We start from the raw sequence: 24,269 nt of genomic DNA, 5'->3' as shown, positions 1-24,269 counted from the left end.
CATTCATTTGCAAGGCCCCATCATAGACAGGGTGTGTACCAAAAATCAGCTCCATTGGATCATCCTAACCCCTCCAAAAGCGAGGGAAAAAATGGGCAGATTTGTGGAAAATGATGTCTGTCAATTTTGCCCTCCACTTTTGGATGGGTTAGGATGATCCTATGGAGCTGATTTTTTGAACACACCCTACGTAAGGGCCTTTCAAATTAATGCTTTGGATCATCCTAACAATGTGGGCCCACATGTGTTTGGGCCCTCAAGCTCATATAAGCTATATGAGCTTCAAGCTCACAATCATTTTCCTCATGTGTATATATATATATATATATATATAGAGAGAGAGAGAGAGAGAGAGAGAGAGAGAGAGAGTGCAACCCGGCTTGTTTGAAGATCCCAACCATTTAGCATGGGTCAACCTAAATATAAATGGGGTTTGATCATGCAAACAGTATACATAGGCCTATTCCCAAAAATCATCTCCACAGGATGGATGATATATTGATCTTAATTATCCAATCCGTAGAGGCTTATATATAGTGTATTCTATTTTATAGATGGTGTTAGAACATGCAAGTCACTTTATTAAAAGTACGGTATGGCCCACACCATAGGATGATCCAAACCGTCCATTAGATAAGCCACAACCTAAATTATTAGGTTGTGGCCCAAAAATTATTTCCATAGTTTGATGCTAACACTCCGATCTATGGTTTGTTCGGATCAACCCTCTAACATTCTGTAGACACCCCATTTTGACCGGACGTAGGTTCTAATTGCTTATACAAAGCCTCGTCAAATCGGTGAGTTGGAGTCCCAAATTGAACCCTGAAGCAGCTTATGGTCCTACCGAGGTCCCCGTAAAGTTTCGGCAAAATCTACCAAGAAATGGCAAATAGGACGAGCCGGGAAAGAGATGTATTATGAATGTATAAGGGGGGTGAGTTATCTGCAGAGTGGAATATTTAGGTGAGAAGTGGGGTGAATTATCCTGTGATGGGCGCGCCCAAGCCGAATAAGACAAATCTGGCGGGCGCGCCTCATCAAGTGGGGGTGGAGATTATCAGCATTTCTATTTTAATATATAAAAAAAATCGAAGAGCAGAGGGGGACTATTCATCTTCGTAAAAAAGGCTCCAGAGAGAGAGAGAGAGAGAGATCTGAGAAAAGGGAAATCCCTCAAACTCATATTCATCTTCTCCGATTGGAATCTCACCGGATTCCGGCCAAGTCCTAGCCGGAATTTTCACTTTGATTACCCTATTTTCTTTCCTTCTAAGCTTCTCCGGTCGTATCTCATCACTGATACCTTCTTCTCCGTCATTACCTCTGCAATTTCTAACCCTAACTCGTTCCTTCTCTATCACTATCTCTATTTCTTAGATCTATTACAAATTATTTGAAAAATCTCTTAGATCTAAGGTATTGGAGGAATTTCTGAGGTTTGTAAAGAAGATTGAGAGAGATCTGAGAAGAGAAAAAAATAAAAATAAAAGAACAGAGAGAGAGTAGATCTGAAATAGAAACCCTCGTCTGAAACTCTAACTCTCGGTTTTTCTTATCCTCCGATCGATCTCGCCTGAGATCCGATTTAGTTCCGGCCATTCCTCTGTTTTTTTTTCAGATCTAGCTACCTCAGTTGCCACGGCTAGGATCTGACCTCCTTTTTCTCCAAGTGCCGTTTCAAAGTTTCTTCTCCGGCAAGTCATTGTTCTCCGACGAGATCTGTCGCCATTTCCGATCGAGCGCAGAAGAGTTCTTCAACAGTTAGGAATCAAGAGAATTTCAGAGGAGCAATTTCAGATCTAGAATTTTAAAGAAGAAGATCATTTTCTTTTTTTTTTGTTCTTTCTTCAAATCAGGTAAAGTCCCTAACCTGCTCTTGTTTCGATTTGGTGTTCGTGCGGCTGTCTATGATTAGAAGTTGTTAGGTAGATTCTTGAGTTTTGTTTTTAAGGCATGATTATAGTTTTTAATCTCATGATTCCGGTATTTCTTCTTAATTCGTAGTCGGAATATAGATCTAGCTAAATGTGACTGATACAGGTTGTGTGAATAGAGCTGGATGTTTGCTAATTGTTGCAATTTCTTTGAAAAATAAAAGATCTATACTTCATTTCCATTTTAGTTCCATTTTCATGGAGATTAAGATTTCATGTTGTTTTCAGCAAAGTTTTGGCAAGGTTTGTGAAGATGGAATATATGAGATGGTTTCTTTCATTGTTCTGATTTTTCCCTTTACAAAGTTATTTTGGATAATTTGTTTTGAGCTTGTAAAGTTGTATCAGCTTATAAGAAATTCTTATTGTCATTAAATTTGAGTTTAAGGTTAGAGTTGATCCATTGCATGAGGGATTCAACAACATGATTCCATTCCAAAGTACGTTATGCATAGTTCATGTGTGATTCCTATTATTACTTTTTGGGAAGAAATGTTGTCAGTTCATGGCAAAATACTGAAGCATCATAAATTTCACAAGTCATGCCTATCATTTGAATTTTGGAAACATTGACATTTGTTAATGAGAAACTAGTAAGTATAACCTTCTTCAGTATTGGAATTGACATGTGTTAAATAGTCCTATAGGCTGAATCAAATTTCAAGTGGTTGAATAAGGTTAACTGGCAGTTAGAATGTAAGAATTCAAAAGAAAAATCAATTTTTATAAGGTTCTAAAAGTGATGAGATTCCAGATTTTGAATCCATACCATAAATTTTGCCATGTACAGTCAAAACCTGTCTAGAATCATTTAACTGGAGCAATTTAATCATAGACTGGAAAGGTTCTTATCGACACAATTTACAGTTGTAATTTGTATTCTGTTCAGAAGCATCATGCTCCTATCCTATGAGCCATTTTACTCTACAGTTATGATTTGCATTTGATTAAAAAAAAAAAACAAATGTGTAATTGTTTGCCCTCTTTGGAAATGGTATACTACTACTCATGTGTGGCTGTGAATTACATTTCTATGAAATCCCTTAGCAAAGCCTCATTTGATATTCAGTCCTTGGGTAGGAGATACTTGAATGTTCAATTGTGTCAATACCATGTACAAAATTTAAAAAAATGAGGTTAATATGAATGAGTTGTTGTACTTGGAGGAGCATGGTGGTCATAATATTTTCTTTAGGACATTTTCGTAGGAAATGTACATTTTGCAACACAGCTTATGGCTTATGCACTTAGAAAACTGGGTTGTCCTTTAACTTCATGTACAAACTTCTAGAATGGATACAATTATGAGTTATGAACAGATAAGTGTGTTAATAAAGGGAATAGACACTCAATGTATTTATAGGGCTCTTCTCACTTGGCTGAAACCAATTCTAAATATCCAAAACTAATTCATAATATTTTGGGATGTTTCATAATTGAATTGATAGTGGACTAGATTTTTTGGAAAATCTAATGGTGTCCATGTTCTTCCTCTTTTAAACAACAAACATGGGTGAATGTTTATTGCAATACCTAATTTAAAGCCATGTTATTTCCTAATCTGTGCCAATGAATTTACAATTATGTCACCTGTATAATTTGTCCTTATAATATTTGCCAAGCTTTACTGTTGGAGAGAGGTTGCTTACTGATATTCTTATCGACTACAGGTAGATTGGTTCATTTGAAGAAGCAGCGGAAGAGGAAGAATAGAGAAATGCAATGAATGCATAAATTGCCATATTTCTCTTCTTCTTAGCAATTGTTTATGTTTCTGTATTTGATCCATCAATGGTAGGAAACATCTATTTTTATTTATCTGGTGACAAAGGAAGAACAAATATGAACGAGAACTTGTACAAAGGAGAAGAGACGCTTGTAACAAAGTTCCAAAATCTGGAGGAAAATATGGCTGAGGAAGGGGTTAAGAAGACTTCCTTGATGGATCTTCCAGTGGATCTTTTAGAGTTAATTGTGTTAAGACTTTTTCGAGTGGATCTTCTTCGTCTTTCTCCTCTATGTAGAATATGGCGAGAGATCGCCCTTCCAGTCCGTCCCATAGACAACACGCCATTGCTTATGTCCATCTGCGCTAGAAGAAAATTGTGTAGTTTCTTCGATCCTATTCGCAAGATATTTCACAATATACACGACTTCCCAAACTTAAAAGCTTCTACTGTGCATTACTCCAAAGATGGTTGGTTGCTAATGTCTCAATCCAAAAAAGAATACTCCACATACTTCTTCTTTAATCCTTTCACAAAGTCAAGAATCCAACTTCCTGATATGTTTGAAGATAAGGGCTTTCATGGCGTTGCCTTCTCATCTTCTCTCACTTCTTCAGACTGCAAAATTGTGGCATTGGAAGGTAGTGGTTCCACCACGGTTACTATCCGAACTTGTTGTCGTGGGGATGAGAGTTGGACTTCTGATACCTTAGATAGCAATCCATGGTTTGCTGCTTCGCACTGTAACCTGGTTTTTTATGACGACGTTTTCTATTGTTTAGGAATGGATGGACGGTTAGGGATTTTTGATCCTAGGAATGGTGTTTGGTCAGTACTTTCAAAGCCCACTTACGAGGAGTTTTGGGAAGAAAATGATGCCTGGGTAGATTTAATGCAAAACTCTACTGGTCAGAATTTCCTAGTAGAGTGTGGCGGAAAGCTTGTGTATGTGTTTATTGGTTATCATGGAAGGTCAATTAAAATTTTCTGCTTGAATCGTTCTGAGATGATATGGGAAGAAATTGACTCAATGGGAGATCAAACGATGTTCCTTAGTCACAAATCATCTTTCTCAACAATCATTCCCGTGGAAGGAATGCAAAATAAGATTTTTTTCCCTCTATTATGTGGTGGCGAAGATTGTTCCGTATTCTACTCTTTTGAGGACCGCAGATTCTTTCCCTATAAAGATTTTTCTCAGACTAAGGGGTATCGCTTTAGCACCTGGATTCAACCCAGCTGGTCTAAACCTTCGCATGAATTGCTCCACTGGTGAATGGTTGAATTGCCCGAATGGTTTGATAAGGTATGCATACAATGAACATCTTGAATATTATTTTAATTGAACAATAATTTGTTAGAGAAAAAAAGCTTCAGTTTGATATTTAGTACCATTCATTCCTTTTCTATAATCTGCATTTGTATACAATTTTATTTTTTCTACATAGGTGGCGTTGATATTTCCACCCCTTAGTTTTAGTATCTTCCACCATCTCTCCATTGAGAATTTTTTTAGAGGCTGCTACAATCCATACGACTTGTGCCATTCATTGAATGATTTTCTAAGAAAGAGAAGGGTATGAATATCAACTCAATATATTGTTGTATTTATATTTTTGTTATTTAGAAATCATTCTATTTACTTCATAGTAGTAGATAATTAAGATATCATGATTGCAATATCCACTACATCTTACATCTTGGAATTGAGAGAAAAGTGCCTGTAACTAATGATCCTTCGGATGTATTCTGTCCAAACTCAAAGCTGTATTGAGATTTGATGCACTTGTATATGCAATGCAAGCTATGACCTCCCATTAAAAAAAGCTATGACCTCCCATAAAAAGTTTTGTATAAGTCGCCTTTTGAAACACTGACGATAACCTCTCTCTAACTCTCTCACCCTCTTCATAAGGTTTACGAGTAATATTATATACCGTTGGGGCTCTAATGATTAATATTGTTGGTGTTTCTGAAAATCTGGGTCGTTACAGCTAGTGGCCGCATTTTATATAAGGTATTAGCGAGTATTAATTACAAGATAGGTGTTGTCCCTCCCCTACCCTAGCAATGTGTCACTTCTTTTGCCCAACCCTTTGTCCTTGCCCTGCCCACGGAAATGGTGCACCTGGTTTTATACTTATTTGTCAAGCAAGAAAAAACCCCATAACCTCTTACTACTACTGCCAGGAGGGTGTCTCGTCTAGTGTTGCTACCCTTCCTGCATCTTCCATTGGTTCCGTTGCCACTGCCACACTAGATGGTTACTGCGACCACCACAACGACTTCCACTAAAAAGACCAAACAACATTTACTACGTACCTGCATACATCATGTACTTACCTACAGTATGTACCTTAAACAACATTATTGTTCACATGTATGTACTTTAACAACGTTTCCTAAGAAGGTACTCTCATATATCACTGGATTTTTGTTTTAAGTATTAGAAACAATTAGAGTATAAATTATCAGCATAGGAACAATGTTGGTTCCTTGTCTAAGCATTAAGATATACGAGATATGGAGCATTAATTAGTAGAGCCCCAACCATACTTCGGTTTGAGCTAGACCTAAGCCCCCTATCTCTTTTCTAGTCTAACTAGGACACTTGAAAGATGGAACCCATCAAAACACTTAGGAAACAAGAGTATTAGGTGGTGTTTTCAATATCAAAACTAGTAGCTAGAAATGTAAGAACTGCATAAACTTCAAATTTCATAATTAATCAGATATCATAAAAATATTGATTTACCTCTAACAAATATGTTAGATGTGTGTATGTGTGTATGTTGCCTAAGGGCATAGTGGTCATTTTATCTTCTGTCTTTATATAAATACATAATTGAGGGGGAGATACTCCAACTCACTCTTTCTTTCCACTCTCTTCTCTTCTCTTCTCCTTCCACATGGTGTCAGAGCCCTAGGGTTTGGATCCCTAGGGACCAACATCGTTCCTCCTTCCCCTTCTTATTCCTCTTCTTTTTTTTTTCTTCTAAAACACTAACCCTATGCATCTTCTCTCCTCCTCCTCCCTCTCTACCCTCGCTCACCAGCCCCCCCTCCCCTGTCGGGACCTCCACCCGGCCCAAAGTCCCCTTGCCCCTCCCGTAAATAACCTCCCCCCTTCCTTCTGACCTCCACACCCCCTCTCACCCCCCGTAAACCGTCCCCTCCCTCCCCTCTCCTTGTTCCCCTCCCCACCCCCCGTAAATAACCCCCTCCCCCCGACCTCCCTGTTCCCCCCTTGCCCCCGTAAATTACCCCCTACCTCCCCGACCTCCCTGTTTCTTCTCGCCCCCCCACCCCACCCCTCTTGTTTCACCTCCCCTCTCTCTCTCTCTCTCTCTCTCTCTCCCTCTTATCCTCCCTTCTTCTCTTCCCCCTTCTAACCCTCTTCTCATGACCTAAATCCTCTTTACAAACCTTTTTTTTTCTTATGTTTGCGGCTCCGATTTTGGCCCATTCTCTTCGATTCATCTCTCTCATTATGTCTTCGCCGGATATATCTTGTTTTAACATCCCTCTTTATTGGAGCCGCGGTCTTCTTTGCGGACCTCTCGCATGATTCTTGTCTTTTCCTCATTTTCTTGTTCTTTCTTGCTAGTGTGGCTGTGGGTCTCTCTCTCTGATCTTTAGTTATCATAGATCCTCCTGCTCTCCCGGATCCCCATGTTAGCCCGTCCCTGCTGACAATGCCTCCACTCTACCTACGACTCTTTCCTCGAGCTACTCTCCTTCATCCTATTCTCCCTCGTTGGAGCAGTCTTTTCCTCAGATGACCTCTGAGAAATTGGATGGCTCCAATTATCTCAGCTGGCGCTACGCTGTTGAGACCTATTTTCTTGCCAAGGGTTGGGTGTCCCTTATTGAGCGTGATCCTCCTTCCTCTTCAGACCCGTCCTATGATAGATGGCGGTAGGGCGATGCTATAATCCGCACCCTCCTCAGGCAGAGTATGGTTCCTGCTGTTGCACGACTGATGATGAGCCTGCCCTCGGCCAAGGCTATTTGGGTTCACACTGCTCTGCTTTAATCTGTGGTTTATAACCTTACACGTATCTTTGCTACTTATTCACAGTATGTACCTTGAGCGTGGGAATGACTCTCTGCCCACCCACTCTAGCCCTCTTCGCCTCTCTTTGCCAGCAGTTGGACGCTTTCATGCCTCTTACCTCTTATCTCATCGTCCTTGCTCGTCAGCGGGACCAACGCAGGGCTATTCTTTACCTTCACTCCTTGGGATCAGACTTCTTACCTTTTCGCCAGCAGCTCCTTGGACCAGGCCGATCATTGTGTCTTTCTGGGACACTCTCGTACTTAGAAGGGTTACAAGTGTTACAGCCCTGGATTTCGCCGTCTTTTTGTATCCGCAAATGTTGTCTTATCGAGTCTCTTTCCTTCTTCTCTCCTCCTGCGCATGGCACTCCTATCTCTCCTTCATGTCTCCCTCTCCCCTTTCCGGTTCTTCCTGACCTGGTTTCTCCGGATCTTCCTCCCTTAGATGCCCTTGTCGGAGACCTTTCCTTCCCAGGTTTCGGCAGTTCCTCTTCCGCCCGCTACTACGAGGGTCTATCAGCGGCATTAGCGAGCAGATCCTCCTCCATCTCCTATCGAGGCGTCGTCTCTTCAGCCGGAGATCCTGGCCTCTAACCCTCAGGTACCTTCTCTTTCTTCTGATGTAGCTGTAGATGCTCTTATTGCCTCACACACTCGTTCACGCACTACTGCTCATCTTATTTCATCTTATGTTTCGTATGATCATCTTACCCCTTCATTTCGTGCTTTTGTCTCCTCTTTGTCTTTTGTTTCCTTGCCTAATTTTGGACAGGAGGCTCTTGCTCACCCTGGGTGGCGTTTTGCTATGGACAGCGAGATGGATGCACTTAGGGCCAATCATTCTTAGGATATAGGTTCCCCCTCCTCCTGGTGGTCACCCTGTTGGTTGTAGATGGGTCTCTGCCATCAAATATTTTTCAGATGGGACGGTTGAGCGCCTTAAGGCACGCTTGGTTGCCAAAGGATACGCACAGACCTATGTGATTGACTACCATGAGACCCTCTCTCCTGTTTCGAAGATTCCATCAGTGCGCGTTTTTATTTCTCTTATAGTCAATCATGGCTGGCCATTATATCCGCTAGACGTAGAAAATGCCTTCCTCTATGGAGATTTGGCTGAGGAGGTGTACATGGAGCAACCTCCTGGTTATGTTGCTCAGGGGAAGATGTCCTCCTCCGTATATGGGCTTCGGAAATCATTGTGGTCTCAAACAGTCCCCTTAAGCCTGGTTTGGAGGTTCAGTGAGGCCCTCATGAGATATGGCATGAGGCAGTGTGCAGTTGACCATTCAGTTTTCAGCCATCAGTCGGGGCTGGTCATGTACTCCTTATAGTGTATGTGGATTACATTATTATCACAGGGAGTGACACAATTGACATTCGGTAATTGAAGATTTTTCTGTAGAAAGAGTTCTTCATAAAAGATCTTGGTCATCTTCGATACTTTTTAGGGCATCATGAGATATGGCATGAGGCAGTGTGCAGTTGACCATTCAGTTTTCAGCCATCAGTCAGGGGCTGGTCATGTACTCCTTATAGTGTATGTGGATGACATTATTATCACAGGGAGTGACACAGTTGACATTCAGCAATTGAAGATTTTTTTGCAGAAAGAGTTCTTCATAAAAGATCTTGGCCATCTTCGATACTTTTTAGGGATTGAGGTAGCTTACTCGGTACTAGCGTCTCGCTCTCACATAGGAAGTATGTGTTGGAGGAAAACAAAGAGAGCGATCTCAAGGGGGACGGAAGTCAAAGAACTCCAAGTGGCGGTCTAGAGGCTCCCTGGTGGGCCAGCCGATCAGCCTCAACATCAGCAGACCTCCACACTTGCTGACGTCGTACCCTATGGACCTTCAATCCTCTTGAGGATTTGTTCGATCGCACCGGCACATCTCCATAAGAGAGAGAGAGATCTTAAAGAGGAACCGATCTTTGGAAACCCTAACCATAGAAAATCCAAAATCCCAGAGAGAGGTATGAAAGAGGAACCACGATGGAACCTCCACCCCCCCATCAACACCACCACCACTGCTCTCCTCCACCGCCCCACTACCCCATCCCTAGCTCCAACCCTAACCCGCCTCCATCTCATCTTCCTCCTCCACTGCCCGACCCCCACCCCCACTACCCTACTCCACCGCCACGCCATCCTAACCATAACTCTAATCCTAACCCTCACCCACCTCATTCTCCACCACCGCCCCACCCCCACCTCCACTACCATACTCCTTTGCCCCACCCCTACTAACAGTTCCCTCCTCCGCCATCTCACCATCGTCAGCATAACTTCATCCCTAACCCCACTCGGCACATCTCCAATTTTTGTTGATCTCTACTGCTGGATCACAGTTGATAGGGCGAAGACCTTTGTAAGATATGAGGGGACCAAAAAAAGAATGGCGAGAGGAAAAGATAGTGGCTGGGCGTCGAATATGGTGGGACAGGGGGGATTTGTTGCACATGGATCGACGGTGGAAAATGCGCTGGATAGTGAAACCAGCGCAGAGAGTTTCGAATTACCAGTGCTATCTTGCGTTGATTCAGCCCAGCTGGTAGAAAATGGACATGTGGAGGTGACCTGTCAAGATATGTTGCTAGCTGGTGAGGAGGAGGTGATAGGTGGAGATAAAAGGCCACTTGAGTACCCTGCAAGGTATTTCGAAGATCAAGGGGAAAAAGTTGAGAGACACGTGGATTCGGGTGAGCGGTGGAAGTTGCATAAAGAGGACCTCAGAGCTGGTATGCTAATAAGTAGTGAGGGGACCAATGGAGGGCTATGGGTGGATAGAAATTCAAAATTTTGTTGTGAAGTCAATGGAGAGTGGGAATCAGAAGCATAGTAGTGGTCTGATGATGTTGACTTTGGATTGGCAAGTTTCTTAGTGGGCCATATGCATATAGGAGAGAGGCGATGTGAAGTGTGCGTGGAGAATTTCTCAAACCTTATTGGGCTAAATACCTTTTCAGACAGTACTGGGTTGACTCGGTATCGAAGGGATGTTGGGGGAATAATGTGGGAATCAAGAGGGGAGAGGAATGAGCCCTCAGAAGGAATGACAAACAGTAAAGCTTGTAAAAATGCTCCTCCGGCTTTATAAGAGAGCTTGTCCCTTTCTCTCTACAGTATATAACTCCATGGTCTACCTGCTCAAATTTATGACGAGAAGGAGTCTTTCTTTCGGGAGGTCATGGCCTTCATTCTCAGTTCATTCTCCAGCTAAGGAAGATGCTGTGGTGAGAGTCCCTTCTAAAAAGATTGCTGGTTCATCTTCTCGAGCAGAGATCGAGGTTGCCCATGCTTTGGTCCAATCTAAGTATAATGCGGCAGCTTCTGCTTCAATCAGCAATTAGTCTAGACAGGAAGGGGGGGTTAGTCGCGCTAGACTCTTTTGGACTAGGTTGGACTTTAGGAGTGCCGGGTTAGTCGGGCGCGATTTTCCGCTCCCACTCTCAAATACAGTGTTAGTCTGATGGGTAGGGATTTTGTGTAAAGAATCCCCAAAATACCCTAGCGCTTAGTAAAATCGTTATACGGAAATCCCGTCTGGAAGGGTGGAACTTGAAACATCGACCGAATTGCTCTCTCTTCTCAACCCTTGCAGCCTCTCTTTTTCCACCGAGCAAATAACTTTCCTTCCTCAACCCTAGCAGCCATCTCTCTCAAATCACTCTTTTTCCTCAACCTTAGTAGCCATCTCTCTCAAATCACTCTCCTTGCCCAACCCACTCCGAACAGCACTCAAGGCAGTGGAAGGAGCCTCCCTCTCTCTCTCTCTCTTGCGCTATTTGTGGGGCTTTTTACAGCAGAAATACATATGTATTTTTGGGCCTTTTTCTGTCATCGATCGTTTTGCAAAAGGAATACACAGATGACTCATATGCTATTTGCTGAGGACTTTGGGTTCTTGTTTGTTGAATGGGTTCTCTGTTTTTTGGTATTTTTTATCTTGTTTTGAGTGCTTGTAAATGACGGTTTGGCTTGATTTTTAATAATTTGAAAAAAACATTATCCATGTTGCATTGATGTTTAATAATATGGAAAAATATTGTATCAATAGTTCTGTGGGAAGTTGTGGCCTTATCTTTTTTATTGTTTTTGGTTTGGAGATCAGTAGGGGAAGATACCCACTAGCCGTTTGATGAAATGTCTCAGGGTATTTTAACTCTGAAACAATCTTTTGGCATTAGAGTAACCATCAAGGCTTACACTTTGCTCAACCAAGAACACTGCCTGGCTGTTGCCTTTAACTGGATTCTCTTCAGATCAGTCAGTACAAGAGACTTTGATTGAATTAAATGCAAGAAGATAGGAAACTAGTCGTGCACTGTAATTGTTGGATGGTAGCTATTCTTGTCTTCAATATTATTGAATATTTTCTCCCAATATTTCTATTTGGTCCCCTAATTGGGGTCCACAAACTCCCAAACTCCCTATGGTAATAGTGACAAATGAAAATGTAAGACTTTTTTTAGGACTTAAGAATCCTCATTTCTTCACTCTGAAATCCCTGTTCTAGGAGTCCTAGGCATTCCCAGAGTGACCAACAATCCGCTGGACTTTCCTAGAATTACCAGGAGTCCCAAGTATTCCCAGAGTGACCAAAAATCACGCACGACTAACCCCCCCGAAAGGTACGCATGGTTTATATAATAGCTATCAGTATGGATTGTTTCCTTCGTTGGTGACATGCAAAGTGCAGGTGAAGGCACAAGGATTCCCATTCCCAAAAATAGATTTGATGCCTGAGCAGTTTTAGATCCAAAGCCAGATCCAACAGTTTTCAGTTAACATGAGTATGGGTCTCTGGCAGTGGTAGAGGGGAGCACGGAATCAGAGGATGATGGGGATTTTGACGGATTGGCGATAGTGCCTCAATCGGAGGAAACACTCATGATTGCTTGGTAGAATCCGGAAGAAGACAGTTGATATTTTCGTAAATCATGTTTTGTTAACAAGTAAGATATTGGAGCTAGCTATTGTCGGTTTGGAAGAGTTTTGAGGGGCTTGTTCAGACAGGCAGAAGTAAGAGAATTCCATCAAAGAGACTCGTCGGACTTGAACAACTTGGAAGCGACAAAGATGTTAAGGGAATTAACGAGGTTACAATCAGTGATTAACTATGAGAGGGTAAACCAAAGAAAGTTGAACGCAAAAGGAAAAGAAATGGGAGGCAGAAATTATTCCTAGGGGAAAGGAAAATATAGAAATCGTAATCAGTGAAGATTCTATCTTGGATTGTGAACAGATTGGGCTCTTTAGAGAAAAAAGGTTCATGTCAAGGAGTTGGTTAGGAATTGCAAACCATAAATTTTGTGCATTCAAGAGACTAAGATGTCAAATTGGAACGGGGCAGAGACCATAGGTCTGGGGTTACAAAGTCACTGGGATTTTGTGGCCTTGGATGAAGTAGGAGCATAAGGAGGAATCCTAGGAGCATGGGATGCATCTACTTTGGAGTTATCTGACTCATGGAATTGTAGCTTTTCTGTGTCAGTTGTTCTAAGAAACCTGTGTAATAATTCATTGTGGACATTCTCAGGTGTTTATGTCCCAATAATAAGGGAGGAAAAACATCTACTATGGGAGGAGTTGGAATCAGTTAGAGAAGCAGTCTAACCCTTGGTGTACAGGTGGGACTTCAATGAAATAAGAATGATAGAGGAGAGGATGGGGTGCAGCAAATTTATCCAATATATGAGAGCCTTTGTCAAATTTATTAGTTTTCATGAATTGATTGATCTTTCTTTAACGGGTGCGCAATTCACTTGGGCCAGAAGTGTTAGTCGTAGTAGAGTAGATCGATTTATGATTTGTCCTTGTTGGCTCGGTAGTTTTCCCAAAGTTTGTCAAAAAGTGGTCCCTCATACTGTATCTGACCATCGACCCCTTGTGTTGGACTTGAGGTTGGAGTCTTGGGGTCCTCATTTCAGATTTGAGATTGCTTGTTTGGAACACCCCAAGATGGAGGAAAGATTATGAGAATGGTGGGAAGAAGATGAGGCTTTTGGACTTGTAGATGTGATAATTGGGATTATGCTAAGAGAAAGTTAAAGGAATGGATTACGGAGAATCAGATTGATGGGGACATCAACAATGGGCGTGGATTAAGGGTTTACAAGCGTAGACGTGGATGAGACTGATGGCGGGGACTCTTGCATGGGTCACATACATTGTCATCTTTTTTTTATTATTATTTACTTTCTATTTTCGTCATTTTATTTGTAGCCTACTTTTTAGGCATCAAATCTCATCCGTTTGGCGTGTTTTTGGTATTATTAGAAAGGTTTCTCAATTAACTATCTAATGGGCCCAAGATCACATGATTTGGATGTGATTTGAGCAAGTTATGAGTGTTTTTAGGAAGTGGTATAGGTCTATTACGGGATTACTATTTAGGTAAGTTTTTATCTTTATTTAGTTTTACTTTAGATCAGATGAATGGTTGAGATTAGTTTTGAACTTTAAGTTATCTTCTAGGGTTTCTTTTCTTCTAAATACATCTTATGAAAGCAATGTAAGAGACTTTTGACTGTTGAATAAGGAATTAAAGTTTTTTTTGCAAAAGAAGCTATTGAAGCTTGGAACTTCTTCTCTTCTCTCTTCTTGGTGGCTTGGAGCCATTATTCTCAATCCCCTCTCATCTTCTCACTTCTCACTTCTATTCTCCTCTCAAATCAGCCATAAACAAGTAAGTCATTAGTTCTTCAATTTTTGTGTGTTCTTGAACCCTAAAATACAAAAACCCAAAATCCAAATATCTCCTACATCATTTAAGATCTCATCTTGAAACTTTGAAGGACTTATTTTGGGATTAAACCTTAGCTATAACAATCAAAATTCATAGTTTTACAACCCCTTTCGAGGCTAATCAAATTTTCACACCTTTCAAGCCCTAAAATTTGCTTTTGGAGATTGAAAGTGTAATCGACCAACGTAGCAGCCCACTAAACCTGAAAATCTCATTTATTTCATCATTTAAACCTATTATCTTTCAACCCACAGCAGTTTACCCAGAATTTCTAGATCTGTCCAAATTACCAAAATACCCTTTTAGCCTAAATTGGACCCATTTGACCCCGTTTTGTTGCTGCAGAAATTTATTACTTTTTTTTCATTGGATTATTGCTGATTTCTCATCAAATTAAGTTTTAGTTCATAGGTTTTGGTACTGTTTTAATTATTCTACTTGGTCGCACGTTTAAAACCCCGTTTTAGCCTAATTTTGCCCATAACTAGTTACCCGAAGGACCCTTTAACTGTCGACTAATTTGTTTAAAGTTTATTTCATGCTAATTGTGTTCTTTCTCATTATTTAATGCAAATTTAAGCCTCAATATTGCTGCTGTCCGCCAATTAATTCTGCCTTAAATCAACCCTAGTTACCCAGTAGGTGTCTTTAGCCTCTTAAGAGTTAGCCCTAAACTTTCCTAGAAGCCATTATCCCATTAGGAGTCTAGGATTTTCCCTCGTTTAGGTATTGTCCTGCATCACAGATGGTTGGGAAGAGAAAGTCGTGGGTTCTTTTTAGAATAAAGGAGATTACAAGTAAAGAGGACGATGGTTCAGCTAGTAGAGAGGATGTGGAGGAGGTTGTGCGCCTGAAAGAAGAGTACAATAATACTCCTCTTCATGAGGAAATCACTTGGAGACAAAAATCAAGGGTGGCGTGGTTAAAAGGAGACAAGAAAAACGACTTATTTTCATGGAATAGCAAGTGCAAGAAGGCGTGGTAACAGAATTGGCTCTTTGGAGGTAAATGAGTCAATAATGGAAAAAAGGAGGAATTAATTGAAGAAATTTTGGATTTTTATAAGCGGCTATACTCATATGAAAAGATAAGTCGCCTTGTTCCTGGGAATGTAAAGTTTGGATGTCTGTGTGAGGATAACAGAATCACACTTGAAAGGTCTTTCTCAGAGGAGGAAATAGAAAAGGGGTATTCTCCTTATGTGGGGATAAAGCTCTGGGACTCGATGGTTTCTACCTTGCCTTCTTTCAAAGCTGACATTTTGTGATTTTTCAAAGAATTTCATGATGGAATGGATCTAGATAAGGGAACGGGTGCTACGTTCATTGCCTTGATTCCCAAACTGAAAGGGGCATCGAAAGTAGCAGATTTCCACCCTATTAGTTTGGTGGGCTGTTTGTACAAGGTTTTAGCGAAGTCCTAGCGGAGTGATTGAAAATAGTCCCCCCCTTGATGTTTTTCCTAGCCAGTCTACATTCATACCACCATGGTTTTAAATTTCGGTTTCGGTACCGGTTTCAGACCCAACCGAAATTGAAATTTCGGCCGAAATCTGGCGAAACCAAAACAATACTATTTTATTCAGTATAAATTTCGGTCGAAATTTCGGAAAAATATTAATTTGATTAAAAAAAAAACAAGTTTTTGCGTGAAATCTCGGGGAAAAAAGAAATTTCGACCGAAATAAAATACCATTTCGGGTATTGTTGATTTTGGTGTCGGTCTCCACCCGAAATTTAAAACCATGCATACAAATCAACTCAACTCAACAAAACCTTTGTCCCAAACTAGTTGGGGCCGGCTAAATGAATCCGTCAGAAAAATTTCATGAAGAAGGTAAAAGGAATCTACCCGGCTCTAATCTCGGCTCTAGTTGGGTTCTTCTACGTGGATCATTTTCTTCCGTTCTATCCTATCCAAGGTCATGTTCTCTGTTATGTTCCTAGCTATCAAGTCTTTCCTCACTATTTCTACCCAAGTTGTTGTTTCTACCCAAGTTGTTTTCGGTCTGCCCCTACCTCTTTTACTCTATCAATTTGGCACGAGCCGCCTCTTCTCACTGGAGCATCCAAAGGCCTACGTTGGATATGTCCAAACCATCTTAAGCGGTGCTCTTTCATCTTCTCCTCAATTGGTGCCACCCCCACCTTTTTACGAATGTCTTCATTTTTAATTCTATCTAACCTTGTGTGGCTGCACATCCATCTAAGCATTCGCTTCTCCTCTACGCTCATCTTATGCACATGTTGCTTCTTGGTGGAGTTAGTGGCCGCACATTCTTTTTACATTAGACCAACTCCTCCTTGTGTGGCTGCACAGGCGGAGTTAGTCTACCTTCATACATGATAGGTAAATTCTTGATTGTTCCCTGGTTGCAAACGAGGTCGTGGATTGTTACTCTAAGTTAGGAGAAAGGGGTAGAGTCTGTAAATTGGATATGGAAAAAGCCTACGATCGACTAGAATGGGATTGCCTCGATTACTTACTAGGTAGAATGGGGTTTGGCAGTAAATGGAGATTGTGGATAATGAAATGCTTATCATCTGCGTGGTTTTTTTGTCATCATCAATGGTGACCCTAAAGGCTTTTTTAAGTCTTCCAGAGGTCTTAGACAAGGAGATCCGTTGTGGTCTTTTCTTTTTGTCATAGTGGCTCAGACTCTGCGTAGGTTGATGGAAAAAGGAAGTGCTAAGGGGCTAATAGATCGGTTTAAGATTGGAGAGAATGGGGCCATTCTATCTCACTTGTAGTTTGTAGATGATACTCTCCTCTTCAGCTCGTCCGATCCGGTAAAGATTATGAATCTCAAATCCATTTTGAGATGCTATGAATTGGTATCCATTCAAAGAACGAACTTTCATAAATTAAGTCTTTGGTATTAACCTTGATTTTGAAGTGGTGCAAGGAATTGCAGGGATTATGGGCTGCAAAGTGGATAATCTCCCTTCCATTTACGTTGGTTTGCCTTTGGGAATGGGGAGACCAAAGAAGGTGTTTTGGGAGTCTATTGTTGGGAGAATTGAGAAAAGACTAGACACTTGGAAGCGAAATTTAGTGTCGAGAGGAGGTCGCATAACTCTAATTAAGGTTGTGTTGGCTAATATTCCAGTGTATCATTTATCCCTTTCCAAATGCCCCATGAGTGTTGTGAACCGATTGGAGCAAATTCAAAGAAGTTTCTTATGGGGGTACCGACAAGAAGGGATTTCCACTTGTCAAATGGGAAGAAGTTTGCAAACTGATCAACTCGGTGGCCTTAGGATCAGAAAGATAAAAGAGATGAATTAGGCTCTTCTTGGTAAATGGCTTGTGAGATTTGGGGAGGAGTATTCTCATCTATGAGCCTAGGTGATCGAAAGTAAGTATAGGTCAACTTTCGGCCATTGGGAGTCTGTGGACAAGTATAGACACAGAGAGGTCAGAGTATGGATGGACATCCTGCGGTTCAAACAAAAATTCCAAGATGGAATTAAATTCAGAGTTTATACAGGGGACCGTTTCAAGTTTTGGCATGATAGGTTGTGCTCGCAAACACCATTGAAGGAGATTTTTCCAGAGTTATTTGCAACGGTTGCTTCGCAGGAGGTGTTTGTAATAGAGTGCTCTGATCGTTGTGAAAATAAGGTAATATGGATGCCGGTGTATAGAAGAAATTTCTTTGATAGAGAGCTCAATCTGGTGGTGGTTAGGTTGCTTGAGGCCTTAGAAGGTTGGTATGTCAAACAACCCGGTCTGGATAAAGGGGTTTGGATCTGGAGCTCCTCAGGGGTTTTTTTTCTGTTAAATCCTTCTACTTCCACCTTGTGTTTTGTCTTCCTCTCTCCAGAGTAGCCAAGGTTTGGACTTTCCAAGCTCCGCTTAGAGTTTGTACCTTCGGGTGGGCTTCTCTTATGGATGGAATTCTAACGGTGGATTTCTAGCGCAAGTGCGAAATGCTGATCATTGATCACCGCACGATGTGCATTGAGGCCGGAGAGACAACCGACAATTTGCTATAGCATTGCAAAATGGTCAAGAGGTGTGTGGGGTGGACTATTGGATAGGTTAGGTATGTCATGGGTGTTTCCAGCCAAACTAGTTGACCTATTGGAAAGTTGGTCTTTGGTTCTTGGAGTAAAAAGGAGGAAATTTTAAGGAATGTATCCTTCCTAGCAACAATTTATGTGTTATGGAAAGAAAGAAATGCCCTGGTCTTCAAAGGGCATGCTTAGAGTTGTGACCATGATTTTAAATTTCGACGAAATCCGAAATTTCGGGTTTCGGTCGGGACCGACACTGAAACGTACCGTACCCGAAACGGTATTTTATTTTGTCCGCAATTTCAGAATTTCGGTCGAAATTTCAGAATTTCGGTCGAAATTTCATTTTTTTCCAAAATTTCGTCCGAAATTCCTAAATTTCACCCAAAAACCTGTTTTTTAAATTAATTAAATATTTTACTGAAATTTTGACCGAAATTACCTAAATTTCGGCTGAAATTTAGTATTGAATAAAATAATGTTTTCATCGTTTCGCCGGATTTCAGCCGAAATTTCAATTTCGGTGTGGTCTGAAACCGGTACCGAAACCGAAATTTAAAACCATGGTTGTGACTATCTTTTTGCCAAAGTGGTAGCTCTCACGATCTCATGGGTGAAGATAGTGCCGTGCTTCATATTTGAGTCCGCTTTCGATCTTTGGCATGGGTGGAGGAGGTTCTGCTTTTGTTCGGATCAGGATCCCATGATTCCGGTTTTTTAAAACTCAATTTTGGTGGCTCCAGTTTTGGGAATCCTGGCCCTTCAGGTATTGTGGGTCTTCTTAGAGACGATTTGGGATCGGTATGGTGGACTTTTCGGGTCCCACAGGAATGGTAGACGCTATTGAAGCTGAAGCGCAAGCCGTCTGTCAAGGGATCAAGCTCCTGGAGCTAGAAAACTTGGACAAGGTAGTGGTGGAAGGGGACTCTCTTAATGTGATCCGTTGGCTTAGTGGTTCATGAAATGTCCCTTGGAGATTTGCTCCTTCTTTGACAAGATCCAAGACATAGTAAGCTGTCATGAGATTTCTTATCGGCATTTGAGAAGGTCTGCAAATAGAGAAGCCGGCAAGCTTGCTAGAGAAGGTGTCTCCAAAGAGGGCTTGAAGCCTTTTGATTTCCTCCCGCCTTGAGCTAGCTGGCAAGCTTGGTGTTGGGGATGCTATTTTTATTTGTATCTTACTTTTTTTATTTTTCTGTTTATAATTTGACCATCTCGGTCATTTATCAATGAAATGCTTTGTCATTCAAAAAAAGAGAGGTTTGGATCACACACTTTTTCCCTAGTTTTAATTTTTATTTATATGTTCTGCTACTTTTGCTCTTCTTGTATCTTTTTTTTAAGTCCGGGATTTATCTTAGCCTTTCTTCGACTTCACCCCCTTCTCTGAACAAGTTCTTGGTTGCACAGCAATTAAATAAACTAACAAAACTGCTACAATGCTCTTCATCTACTTCTTAACCATCTAAAGCCTCCATAGAAGCTTTTATTGTCCATCATTACATGACAGAACCCAATTACAAAAAGTGCACATTTTAGTCAGCATTTGATTACTTTTCATTTTTCAAAATGACCTAGATACCTGCCAAAAACATTTTTTAAATAAAATCTTTAGAAATTGATGAGCTTATTCCGATCTAAACCACAATTATTTAAATAATCATAAAATGGCAATTGCACAAAGAGAAGGAAATATTTACATGTTTCAGCTCAAAGGCCTAATCCACATCCACTATATGAAATAAACGATACAAGATTACTAGGAATTATCCCAATCCTACTACCCGTAACTTTATCATTTTTCAACTCAATGAGGTTACACTGTCTTGTTTCGTGCCCCAAAAGAAGAACAAAGACACCTCCGAGAACCATAGTTTCAAAATTCTTCCGCGTCATTGTCAACTCGATCGAGTTGACTCCCTTTAACCTTTGGTCGCGTTCCTGTCCGAGTTCACGTTTTGCCTTCCAAAGTCAGACAAAACTCCTATTACTCTTCAGAGTTATGCCTGTGTCGACTAAGTACTCATCGTGTCAACCTGGGTAATCAATCACGCTATTCCGAGTCAACTAAAATTTACTTGGGCAGGTTTTACAAGTTATTTTATATAATTAGGTTTGGCCTAAACCTAAGCCGCCCCCCCCCCCCCCCCCCCCCCCCTCCGCGGCCGCCAACACACACACACAAACAACAACACACATGCACGCACACACTCACTTAGTCTAACCAGGACACTTGAAAGATGGACCCTATCAAAACATGTGAGAAACACGACACTAAACCCAACATAATCATAGCTCTAAAATCGAAGCAATGACAAGGAGATATATGAACACTGATTTGAAATGTTAACTGAATTAGATAAACCATAATCAAATCTTTATGAGAAAGAAAACCATAAAGCAGGATTATGTTGAGAAGGGTGAGTTTCTAAAACGAGCAAATCCTCGGTACGTATTACTATAGGGATTAATTTTTGCTTTAGTATCAGTAGGATAGGATCTTACAACCACATGACTCAGAATATTTAAAGGAACAACAATATGATGGGGTGAACAAGAGTATTAGGTAATGTTGCCAGTGTGAAAACCAGTAGCCAGAAAAGTAAGAACTGCATAAACGTCAAATTTCATAATTAATCAGATATCTTAAAAAATAGCGATTTATATGTAACAGGGTTTTTTTTTGTAATCAGATATCAGATATCTTACCGCAGATGCCCTTAAATAATAAGAATAATAATAATAAAACTCCTAGGGTTTTTTTTTTGGAAAGAAGCAGCCTCTAAACCCCTACTATTATCTTAATTTTCATGTTTGAAAGATTTTGGGTTTGCTTGAAGAAAGTAAAAACAACAATGCTAAACAATGGTATGTACTTTGTAGTTGCAACATTGCAAAACAACAGTATGTGTTATGTAGTTCACAAACCAATGTGTTATGAACATTAATTTTTAGAACCCCAGGTGTCTGCTGTTACTTAAGAAAGAACAAAGAGGATTTATTTAAACTCAAAAAAACTACCAATCAAATTTTGTTTTCTGCAGAATAAATGAATTCATATTAACACTGCCATTGCTCTGATATCAACGAGTTTTATATTCAGTTATAACTTTTTCTTGGGATATTCAAGCACTGAGTAAAAAAAGCATACCACGAACTGTGTTATTAATTTATCAAGATAATAGAGTTATGATTTGATCAGAGTGAACTTCATATGATTCAATTCTTTATCTAAAAGGTATTTGCCATGCCCGTCTTACCATTAGTTTCAACTGAATTTGATCATATGTTTTCTCACTGTTGTAGCCTGTGTGGCTGACAGACCATGCTATGCTGATTTATATTACACACTATTTTGTTTGTATTCTTCTATGGGTTAGTCTTGTGTTGCATCCTTCTTGACCTTGTGCTACATTCAATTTAGAGTGGGAGCTAACTTGACTTATATTGAAAGATGCATGTTTATATTTTATCTGTTTTCCATATTTGTACTGATATTGGAGAAAATGAATCTCATGCCCCTTATTGTCAGTCAGCTGTTAAATGCTCAGCATTCAATGACAAGATCGAAACTACAGAGCTTGTTTAGATGTAAGCTGCCCATTTGTAGATGATTTTGTTTTAAGTCAATGTCATATACAAAGAGGGCTGTTCTTGTGCATTTGGTACACACAAGGAGCAAAGTGATTTGAACATGGCTTCATATTAGATAATTTCTTCTTAGAGGAGAAATGATCTCGTTTTCTCATGAATCCATTTCACCTATCGTTCCTATCAGGCAAGTTAATGCCAACTCCATCCTATCGTTGCATTTCTTTTTCCTGTCACACAAGCATCTTACAGCCATCATTGTGTCCCTGATGAACCACCCATTTTCTATTCATCATTGACAACTGTCCGTCAGCCACCCCTTCTCTCCACCGTAATTGCGGAAGCAGCTTTGTTACTCATGTTTTTCGAGTTTTTTATTTCCCTTTTCATCTTATATCAGCTGTGGGGTGATTGCAAAATTTTCAACTTAGTGGTTGTGGGAGATCTTTTGCGATCAAAGGCTTCTTTTACAAACATCTAAACTTAGTGGTTAATTCCATTTCTTGCTTCCCTCTTTCATGAAATTTCTCTACATTCAAAACTTGTTGAGTCTATCATTGACTTGGTCTACCTCAAGTTGACCCAGTTGGCCGTACTTGGTCGATCAAAATTCATTTGATTCATCCAAATTAACCAAGAACTTGTTGGATCAATCATTAACCGAACTAAGTAATGGATTTTGCCCTTAGCGAGTTATGGACCAAAGGTGAGCTTGTAACAGTGATATTCACGACTTCCTCTACCTTGGAATTTAGGATTTCGAAATATATGATATGATAATTTAAGTATGCTCATCTATGAACTCACGAATTTGTAGCTTGCTGATTGCATTATGCTATTATTGATTTGTGAAGTAGAACATGTTGATGAGGTGTTTGTAAATGTCAGGATCAAAAGAAGGCAATCTGGGGATCAAGACTTTCGATCTGGACGAGCTCTACAAGGGTCAAAATTCTTTGTTAGTTTGAGTTTCTATCATCCCAAAGCAAGGCTGCTAGGATGAAGATATTTCAGTTTTTCAGTTTATATTATTTGTAGTAAATTCCTATCCTTTCTGATTTTGAGGCTTTTTAGTGTTTTTTAGGAAGTTATTATATTTAAGGAGGTAGAGCCAAAGGAAAAGTTTTATGATAGGATTTATTTTCATTTTTGGTTAAATTATTATTTTGCCATGTTCGGTTTTGTGAATAATATTTTGCATTGTATTTTTTGTTCAGATTCAAAGTTATTTAAAATTTTGTTTTCGTGCTCTGCTTGTTTAAGGGAAATGTTATCAGCACTACTGTATTTTGATGAGGGCACTCCTCAGTTTATTAAAAGTACAGTATGGCCTGCACCATAGGATGATCCAAACCGTCCATTAGATGGGCCAAAGCCTAAATAGGTTGTGCCCCAAAAATTATTTCTAACCCTCCGATTTATAGAGGGTTAGGATCAATGCTCTAACATTCAGATCGGAGGGTTAGGATCAACCTATGGAAATGATTTTTTGGCCACAACCTATTTAGGCTGTGGCCCATCTAATGGACGGTTTGGATCATCCTATGGTGAGGACCATACCGTACTTTTAATAAAGTGAGGAGTGCGCTCATCAAAATACAGTAGTGTTGATAACATTTCCCTTGTTTAATTGACCAAGGTTTGGATCATGTGCACTATGTTTTTTGTTTTCATACGAACCGAATGTCACAATAGATACGTTTTGCTAGCACCCATCAGAGTCCAATAATCAGTTTTAGACTTCCAATCGGTTCTCAAAATTCAAAAGAAACCCATGGAAAAGATGAAAGAAAAAAAGACTTGTGAATTTGTGAAGACATACCTTTAACTTTGCAATAGTCTCTGAGGAAAGACAGAAATCCCACTTCTAATCTTTTTTCTACCATTTTGTTATAGTCTATTAACATATGATATCACTTCCTATTTTGGTATGATTTGAATTTTACTAGTAATACAAATCATTTTTGTCGTATAATTTTCTGTTATTGATTGTTTTACATTGCAAAAGAGAATTGGGATTTACTTTGATTTGAGTTTTTTTTTCCCATTTCATTAGATTTTGGGCCATTTTCCTTTCTTTTGGACATAAATGTTTGAAAATCTCTAATTACATCTCCTTAAATCTCTTTAAATTAGAAAATCTCTACCTTTACATTCTCTCTCCTAAAATGTAAATATATCTTT

At 40.1% G+C, this 24,269-nt stretch overlaps 1 protein-coding gene across 2 annotated transcripts; it reads left to right on the top strand.

Moving 5' to 3' along the window:
• The first annotated feature begins 1,120 nt into the window (after positions 1–1,120).
• LOC143863699 (F-box/kelch-repeat protein At1g57790-like) lies at positions 1,121–23,329 on the top strand. Of its 2 annotated transcripts, XR_013240947.1 has the most exons (4): positions 1,121–1,859; positions 3,608–4,970; positions 5,113–5,241; positions 22,974–23,329. XR_013240947.1 is itself a non-coding variant. In XM_077374453.1 (3 exons), exon 2 carries the CDS (start codon positions 3,729–3,731, stop codon positions 4,938–4,940), a length of 1,212 nt encoding a protein of 403 aa, XP_077230568.1. In that variant the 5' UTR covers positions 1,121–1,859; positions 3,608–3,728; the 3' UTR covers positions 4,941–4,970; positions 22,974–23,329. The 2 variants fall into 2 exon arrangements, 1 of the variants encoding a protein (XP_077230568.1); XM_077374453.1 differs by lacking the exon at positions 5,113–5,241.
• Positions 23,330–24,269: the final 940 nt, after the last annotated feature.

This window comes from Tasmannia lanceolata, unplaced genomic scaffold (genome assembly GCF_043159265.1).
Source record: "Tasmannia lanceolata isolate RefF3 unplaced genomic scaffold, GAP_Taslan_0.1 ptg000044l, whole genome shotgun sequence".
Lineage (NCBI taxonomy): Eukaryota > Viridiplantae > Streptophyta > Magnoliopsida > Canellales > Winteraceae > Tasmannia > Tasmannia lanceolata.
Note: the sequence above shows the minus strand (reverse complement) of the source record. Positions and strands in the feature narration are given on the sequence as shown.